This window comes from Apium graveolens, chromosome 8 (genome assembly GCF_009905375.1).
Source record: "Apium graveolens cultivar Ventura chromosome 8, ASM990537v1, whole genome shotgun sequence".
Lineage (NCBI taxonomy): Eukaryota > Viridiplantae > Streptophyta > Magnoliopsida > Apiales > Apiaceae > Apium > Apium graveolens.
Genome location: NC_133654.1, coordinates 94,809,910 through 94,819,598, shown reverse-complemented (window position 1 = coordinate 94,819,598; position 9,689 = coordinate 94,809,910). Strand labels below are relative to the sequence as shown.

The 9,689-nt window shown below is 33.9% G+C and overlaps 1 protein-coding gene across 2 annotated transcripts; it reads right to left on the bottom strand.

The window, feature by feature from the left end:
* Positions 1–255: 255 nt before the first annotated feature.
* LOC141679056 (COP1-interacting protein 7) lies at positions 256–8,523 on the bottom strand. 2 transcript variants are annotated; one of them, XM_074485537.1, is made up of 9 exons: positions 8,023–8,523; positions 7,426–7,602; positions 5,540–5,673; positions 5,271–5,326; positions 5,141–5,190; positions 4,895–5,047; positions 4,247–4,407; positions 1,252–2,870; positions 256–964 (listed from the first exon to the last, which is right to left on the bottom strand). In XM_074485537.1, exons 1-9 carry the CDS (start codon positions 8,079–8,081, stop codon positions 767–769), a joined length of 2,607 nt encoding a protein of 868 aa, XP_074341638.1. In that variant the 5' UTR covers positions 8,082–8,523; the 3' UTR covers positions 256–766. The 2 variants fall into 2 exon arrangements, with proteins under 2 accessions (XP_074341638.1, XP_074341639.1); XM_074485538.1 differs by having other exon boundaries at positions 5,271–5,323.
* Positions 8,524–9,689: the final 1,166 nt, after the last annotated feature.

Genomic DNA, 9,689 nt, shown 5'->3' with positions numbered 1-9,689 from the left:
TTCCCTAGGATACATCAATGTAACATATTAAGGAGAATACAAGGATGGTAACATATTTAACTATATAAGCACGTTTTTATTTTTTGCTAATTAATTACGCACACACAAAGATCGAATTCTTTGACACTGCAGGAGGGGGCACAAGAGCCTATATAAGCAAGTTAAATTGTCCTCTATCAAAGAAAACTTTTAAAAAAATAAACATATTGCTACATGGTGGGTTACAATGCAACATGCACAATTCTTGATACGAACTGGGAGAAAAATACATAATACTACATAAAGTTGATCCCGAATTTGAAATATACATCGGTCAAATACATACAAGAAAGAATCTCAAATACTGCACAAAGAATTGAAACAAATATCTCCGGCAAATGGAACAATTATAGTACATGTTAAGCTTTTATCAATAATTATACAATAGCCAATTATATGAAATCTTCACACTATCTACAAACAACCTTTACCACAACATATTGGCTTCAAATTTATTCAAAAAAAGGCTATGTGCTGCAAACTTCAAGCTAACTTTTTCAAACCATACAACCTTGTTAACTTAAGTAAGGCTCTTCAACGACGACCTGAAGGTCAATTTTGTCCATGTAGCGGATGGTGCACAACATGTACTCAACATTCCTCAAGTTACTTTCAAATGTTGTGTGATATTTCTGTATCATGCAAGTGCTCTATTTTGGTTCCCTGCTCAATAATTTTCTTTTTATGAACATAGTATTTTGATGGAGGATTCAAAATGCATCATACCTCAGATTTTGTTCTTTTTAAGTTGGGAAGATTTTGATAAATCAGATCCTCCCTTCTGATCTTTGACTGAATTGATGGATGACTTTTTACTTCCAGCAGGGCTCCTCTTCGCTGCTGCAGGGCTAGCTGCACTTCTTTCAGCAATTCTCTTTTGTCGTTCAATTACAAGATCTTCCATTCTCTTTCTGATCTCTTCTTCCTGTGTTGATGAATTCATGATAAGAAAAGATGATAAGCTACAGACAACCACGTATATTAAAAAGAGAAAGGAAAGGATAAAACTCTATCTAAGACCGTTACTGTCACAACCAACCAACACTGGATTTTAGAAACCTGGACATATAATTCCTTCAACATTTACGGTTGTGGTCCTTGTAGAGCCTTTTTTTAAAATCTTCTATCTTCCAATATGTTAGTATAATATAACTTATGTTAAGAATGATCACGATGGTAAATTATATTTATCACTTAAAGATTTCAAAGTACCTTCTCCAATTTGCTCTTGTTTATCATTGGCCTAGTTTTGCTTTTAGACAAGATATCTGATCTGCTTGTAGCAAGAGATCCACGCAAAACACTAGACCTTGTTTCTCTTCCAAGACTTTTAGTTCCAGGGCCTACAGGTTTCTTTCCGATTGTCTTCTTACCACTGGCAGGAGTCTTCTGTTCGTCGCTAATCAGCTCAACTGGAGGAGACTTTTTATCAGATTTTGTGAAAGAAATTTCAGTTTCATAATCCATTTCTGGAGCCCAAGATGCTCCAGGAGATAGTCCAGAGTCTCGTACAAGCATCACACAAAGGTCGTCAGGCTCATACGAATTAGATACAGACTTAGCATTTGAGACATCCTGGTGGGCAGTTTCAGACTGCGAGAGTACATTTGACCCTTCCATCATGCTTATGTCTGTTCTCCATTGAGAGTTCTCATCAGCTGATGAACGAGTTTGTACCATAAAGGAATCATCAATGGCTGGCACGATTTTGCTCTTCTCTTTGTCAGTTGACAAAGCATAATCTCCATTGAACATAGTTTGCCCTGTTCTTTGCCCCTGGTTTTCTAATATTGTAGACTGGTTCATCACGAACCAATCTTCTCCGGTTGCTTTTTTAATTGGGTATGGTTCTGGGATAAAATCAGACACGGTTCTCTGGCCGGAACCATCCAAGTTTCTTGAAGCCAACAACTGTGTATCTACAGTTTCCCCTCTGTTCATCAATGAACGCATGTTCTCAGAATTTGCAAAATCTTCTGAATTACCTTTACCCACATTTCCTTCAGCTCTATTAGATACAATAAAGGAATCATTTGCGGTTGGTTTTCGCATTGCACCTTTCTCATATCCCAAGTCCATCATATTGCTATTTCCGATCTCTTTGTTTCCGCTAAATGCTGAATCGTCTTCCCTCATCAAAAGATTCTGCAGAGCATCCCAAGCATTATTTTTTCCTCCAGAAGCTTGAACGTTTTGTGAATCACCATTAGGGAAATCATCCAATCCATTTTCAATGTTATGCTGATCTGTACCTTTATTCTTATTTGCACGGGACTTGGACTTGCGATGTTTCTCCAGAGATCCAACTGCATCCTGTACCTTCTGTTTAAGGTAATCTTCATCAATCAACTCAACATCAACTGATGAATCATCTTCAGAATTTCCACCTTTTTCTCCATTCCTTTTGTCAGATGTGATGTAGTTGATATTCCGAATGACAACAGTCTTTGAGGATTTCTTCCTGTGTTTTCTAGTAATTGGTTTCTCCTCAGAAAAATTATCTTCATCATGCTTCGTAACAGCATCTGGCTCAATCTCATTTTCAGAGTCACCAGATGCCATCTCTTCTTCTTCTTCGGATGAAGTTTCGGAGGATTTTCCTTTCTTTCTTGAAGAAGACCTCCGGCGATGTCGATGACCAGAATCATCCACATTTGGAGACCAATGCATTTGCCCTGGATAATATGGAGGTACAGGCTGCATACCAGGATAAGGAAAACCTTGAACAGAGTTCTGATAATTATACATATATGGAGGAATCTGGTTTTGCCAAGGCATATGCACTTGAACTTTGGCTGGAGTCGATGGTGTCTGGTCAGCCACAGGTAGATCTGCATATAAACACTTTAACATTAATAAGAGCCAAGTTTCTGTTGGACTTGATGTTTCTAGGCTAGTGGGCTCAACGGCTCGATAAGAAACAACAATGTAAATCTACCACTTAGTTCGATCAAATCAACAAGTGCATTATCTATTATTCGTGGAAGTAAATTACGAGTTGCAACATTGTACCAGATGTAGAGATAATGTTTGTTGGAAAATATATCTTAGAAATAATAGCATTAACTATTAGTGTTACAAATGATGAATATAGACCATGGAATTGTCACCTTCGTCATCATTGGCAGATGGGAGCAATTCAGAATTGATGCGAATAGGTGAATATGGAAGCTATAATTACGATGAAGTTTAAGATGGGCATAAACTGATAATCAGCTATTATAAAGGGCATCAGCTATTTTTCTCATATGCAATTGTGATGGTATGCACTTGCTGCCATAACATAGCAAGCTAGGATATTGAAGCAAAATAATAATTACATTAAGAATAAGGTATCAAACATGTACATAAAAAGCCTTGTACACTTGTCACTAGGATACAGAAACGATTAAATCAGAAAACAAAAGTACTTACAGAGGTTGCTAGAAAAAACTAATGAGAACTTTCATTATCCTCTAAATGGAAGTTTTCAATGAAAAAACTCTAACTCTCAGAGCATTTCAGGCCATATTGGTGTTTATATAAAGAGAGAGGGAGAGAAAGAGAAGGAGGAGAGGAGGGAGGGAGTTCGGGTCTAGGGGGAGGGGGGAGTGTAAATAAATTTAAATTCTGTAATGTACATCAATTCTGGAAAAACGACATTCGACAGTTCCACGTCCATTTGTCTCAAAAAAAGGATCAAAGCAAAAGCATTAGAAGCTTAAACTGTCCTGTTACTCCGCGGGTGAAGTAGATCAATTCATTTTCATATGCAGTGAAAAAGCAACCAACTGTAGAAGGGCAACACAGTTTTAAAGAACAAAGGTTTTATTTTATCATTACAGCAAGGTGCCTACAGAATGTCACATACCTAAAAAGCATATACACTTCCGTGATTAATGACTGAATATTTTATTGATAGATCACCATCAAGAAATTTATATCTTCCAAATAAATTGCTACCTCTGGTGCAATATGGTTATGCTACTACTCAATATACATATTATACATAACTTATAAACAATGTAGGCTAAACATCGAATTCAATTCGTAAATTATGAAGAGGCCGAATTTCTAATTGTATCTCTTATTTTGCAAGTAAGAGAATACACTTTTAAACCATGGAAATAACCTGGCAAAGCAAATATAGCTTCAACTAAAATTACTCTTGGGTCAAAACATGTAATAGACAAAGGTGCAAGAAGAAACCAATATAATGAATACATACCACCATCTGTGTTATTCCCTTCAGATGTAAGTACAATCCCAGATGTTCCAAGATATGGTAGTTCTGAGGGAGGACATGCTGCCATTGCAGCTAACTCGTCCATCCAAAGAGTATCCGTCAGCTTCTTCTTGCACAGGTCCTTGAACTCGATACATGCTTCCCTATTTGAGACAATAGTGTTTCTACTTTTGAGATTTCCAGGATAAAAATTTATATATAAAAAAAGGAAGAAAGAAAAAAAGAAAGTTGCAACAAGCTTATTAAATACTCTCAAATCGAGATGAGAGAATTTAATAACACTATAGGAGTAACTATTTTTAGTATGCAGGAAAAACCTACAATATATTTACATATATAGTTAGCTAGACATATAGCAATGTTAAGGGTCTAGTAAACTTAAATAAATATTGTGAAAGCTACTAACCCTAAACAGAAAATGAAGCAATTGATCAAGATTATACGGAAACTAATGCAATTTGAAATAAGCAACATACATTTAGAAAGGATGAAAAGAGTACCATGTTTGACTACTACAAGTTAACACTAGTTAGTTTTCCAATTTGATGTGTGTATTGTTGAAATACTTCTGACTTGTGAGATTTATCTTTCCAGAGTGATCAAAAAGTGTATTAGTTATACTACTCATACCTCAATCGAGTGGCTCCAAAGGCGTCAGAAAATAACATGAGATCATCATTATTAACCATGTCAAATCCAGCTACAAGAGCACGAGCATAAGCCATGGCTTGTTCTTTGCGAAGCAAGACTTTCCGAGTCTCCAAGGTACGTTGAAGGCAAATCCTAATTACCACCACGCAAATGAGTCAATAAAAATAGATATGTGATTGTAGTAAAAATCACCCATAATTGTGTTATTTAAGTAAAAGATCTTACTTTGAATTCTCATCTTCTGGGACATCTATTTTACCAGTTTCACCTTTGATCTAGGAGGAATAGTTTAAAGAAAGATAAGTGATCAATTGAATTTAGAAGGATCGTCTATAGAGTTTAAGTGATATACCACCTTAGAGGAATCTGGTGATCCTTTTGTTACATCATTAGCAGCTGACAAAGAACCTACTATTAAGAGAGAGAGATCACAAAGTATTGCATGGATTTGGACATTAGGTTAATAATTTATAATTTCATAAGAAATAACAATCATAACGTGAAAGTAAGAATGTTTTCGAAAAGTTGGATCACCTACCTAAATTTTCAAGTCGTAAAATAAAATACCTCCCAACAGAGAGTGGGGTATAAAATTGCAAATAAATGTCGATCTAAATAGCATACCTTCTCCAGAATTTACTGCTGCCTCTGTGGTTGACAATTCATTAGATCGAATAGAACCCTCAATTTGAACAATTTCTCGCTCTATACGAACAAACCTCTCAAGAATTTCAGGTGTGCTTATGAAGCGAACAACTCTGCAACATAAAAGTTCAAAAGGATTAAGCTATAATCATTTTCACAACGTGGATAAAAAATAGTTACAGAAATTTTAATGAAAGCTTGATAATATTTGAAAACCATAGAGCTCCAGAAAGAAACATACGCCAACAAGTTAAACATAGTTTTTTTTTATAAAAAAATATGTATTTAGAAAAAATTAAGGTAAAACAGCTGTAGAAAACATCCGTGTTAGAGAATCTCACTCTTAAATAATCTGATAGATATACTGATCAGAAACAAGGACAATGTCTGCTCCCATTCACATACTTAACATCCTTTATCTTCTATTTAACCTTCATTTGCTCAACATCTTGTCTTTTACCAATATCTTCACGGGACTTCTACTCTCTACACTCGTATTAAATTCTCTTTATTGGTCAGTCACCTCCTTACTTTATCTTTACCACTTCATTTTTTACCAAATCCTTCACAGGACTTCTATTCTCTACATTCGTAAATCATATCAGATTCTATTCATTGGTCATTTCAATTCGTTATACTTTCTTCTTAGAGTTGAATTTTTAACTCCTTATTATTTACTTTCTTCTCAGATGTTATTATCAACCAGTGTTACACTGGAGTGCGAAGTGTTCTGGTAAAAGTATGGTAAGCTCGGATACAGGGACTCTTTAATAATTATGTTTCAGTATTAAAAAATTTAACTTAAGACAGAGATTTCACAAATACAAAAAGAAATCTAACAGCTAATTAAATTCTTAATATTTAATACATACTTTTGTACATAACCATTGGTCTTTATATGGAGGCCCAATAACTTACAATAAGCCCAAGCAAAATCACAAATATATTATTATTACAGAAATTTAGATCAATGTCAACCAGCAACCCATCCGGTTTACAGTTCCATCGCGCAACCCACAAACCATGTATCGATTTTCACCTCTTTCATTTCATCTCCGACTTTAATCTTCACTTCTTTTTTACAATCATTTCTTCCTTTTTCTTCGAATTCATAAAGTTAATCTTTTTATTCCAACTGATGCGTAACTTCACTCACTGTCTCTCTTTTGGATCGAAAAGATCGAGGACATAATCTCGTCTTTAATTTTGTTCATAACGAGTACGTTGTTATTTCCTCCGAACTAGTTGCCCCTTGCCCGTGAAAAAGTTGAGGCCGTAGAGATGAAGTTACAGGTCCACGAAGTAAAGGAAGAACAATGATATGGATTTTAAGAATAAAGAATAAAATGATATGGAAGAAAGAGCTTAAATTTGAAGTAAAGATTTGAGTCAGAGAGGAGAGGTAACAGTGAGAATGAGATGACAGAGATCACACCGAAGAGGTAAATATTCCGGTAAAAAATTCTCGAAGGAGAACGAACGCGAGGAGGTCAAAGGTCCAGTACACAATTCTGATAAGACAGACTATGTCAAGGTAAAGAAGAAAATTGAAGAGAAAAAATAAAGAGGATGAGAATGAGAGTTCGGTGCGTAATACTGAATTCCACAAATTGTGACCATCGGATTATTAAAAACAAGAATTCTACCATACTTTATTATCTCTAGATTTTTCAGACCTACAATATCATGACAAGAGCATGACCTATAACTGTTGTAAAAGAACGACCCTATACTAAAAATATATTTTTAAATTTTACTACTTCCATGCTGGAGGTAAATCTTGGGTCCAGATTTGACGGTGAGAGTATGCTCAAATATATATAATGACAACAATCAAGAGGAAAAAATAAGATTCAATGGATTACCTCTGAAAAGTTGCTTTGGTAAACCAGGAAGCCTGAGTGCTAGGTGGACGAAGCGTAATTGAATACCCGCCTTTAGGAATCTGATCTTTAGCAACTTTAAGGTGAGAAATGAAAGGTTCCACTAGCCCAGAAGCTAATTTCTCACTCTTTCCTCCAGCAAATATCACAAGATCACATCTTTATACATGTAAATCAATACACAACAAAAACAATAACAACTTAAAAATCAGTAACTGTTAAACCCAAGTCAATCTCATAAGATCCAACACATGTCTAACATAATATACAATTATATGTCACACCTTGTACAATTAAATCAACACAAAACCAAAAAAACAACATGGGTAGTAGCAATTAGTAAACCTTAAAAAATTCTCAAAAGATCTAATACATATGTAACATTAAAACTATAAATGTCACAATATATATATATATATATATATCACAACATACGTGCAAATCAACACATTAGGGTTAAACAACATATGAAGTAGTATAAATGGACCATAAAAGATATTCATAAGATCCAACACATTATAGGGATATAAACATCAAGCACACACATAAATACATGTAAAAAGATGGAGAGAATTGAACCTTGTTCTAGTGGGTGTGAGTTGAAACAAAGCATAATCAAGATGGGTTCTTGAATCCATGACTTAACAAATCTAATTCACTATAGAGGAACCAAATCAAAGAGGTGGGCTTTTAGTAAAAGGAGTGAAAGTTGATGTTCTTGAAAAAGTCTTGTTTTTATGTGATAGTTACAAATCTATTATGAAGATGAAAAACAGACAGCAAGAAATGATGAAGCAATGCACATGGGAGTGTGTGCAGAGGAGAGAGAGGGGGGGGGTGGCGTCTGTGATTGTAGGTGAGGGGGTAATTTTTATCGTCTTGATCAAGATTTTGGTGCGTGGGGCCCACAGTTCAATTGTGGACTGTCACAGTTCTGAACACTTGTGTAAGATGTACTTCTTCTTCTTCCTGTAAATGGGAGTATTTACACCAGTTGCCTAGATTTGATGTTTAGACCAAACTGAAGCAAAAACATCCTCAGTGCCATACTCATGATTTTCTCATTTCTTTAGTTGATGTGTATTAATTGAAATGATATATGCAGTAATGCAGGGGAAGTCAATAAGTTATACTCCAGTACAGAACATTAAGGGCTTGTTTGGCATAAGCCGGCTTATTGACTTGGAGCAGGTCCAATGGGGTGTTATTTCTGGTGTTATAAATATAGTATAGAATAAAAAGTAAAAAATCTCAATTTAGTGGTTTGTCAAAATTTTGTGCTAAAATAGCACAATACTATAATTTATGCTAAATTTAGCACAAAATATAGTATTGTCATCAAAAAGTGAAAAAAAAAGAGATGCGGATGAATTAGGAAATTAAAAGCCTGGGTATTTGGAAGGTAGTTAAATTTGTAATTAAAATTATAATATATTTTGGAAGTTATCTGAATTTGAAACAAGATTTAGAATAAAACATCAGAGATATGGTGTTATTTTAGCACCAAAATGTACTTTTTTGTGCTAAATTATAGCAATAGCTTCATCATTGGCTTTCCTCTTATAAGCTCATAACAGCTTATTGACAATTGTTTATATTGATAATTGTTTGTCGACCCGACTCATAAGTTGAGTTTACAACTAATAAGCTGATAAGTTGAATGTTAGTAACGACATACTTTTTCTCAACTTATTTTTTATTTTTCATTTTTTTATCAATTTTAGTTTTGAAATATATTTTTATAAATGTTAATCTAACTTAAAATATAAGAATTAAGATAATTATATTTAAAAATTATTTATTTTAGTTAATTTAAATAAAAAAAATCTAATTTATAAGTTAAATTATCCAAACATTTGTATAACATATAAGCATTTATCAACTTATCGCTTATCAGTCAACTTATTCGGTTTATTAGTCACTTAGGTCATCTCCAACAGTTGTCATCCAAAAATCCAATTTTGGATCACCAACTGATCCAAATACTGATCCAAATTTCTGACCAACTCCAGCAGTGTGATCCAAATATTTGATCCAAATTATTTTTTACATATAATAATATATAAATATCATATTAAGTAATTTAATCTAAAATTTATCATTTAATCATTATTAACAATTTATATAATATTTCATAAATTAATTAAATAAAAAAAATTAATACACATTAAAATATTAAAATTATGCACTTAATTCACGAAAAACCATTTATTACAATAATTAACATACAAAATATCATTGATACA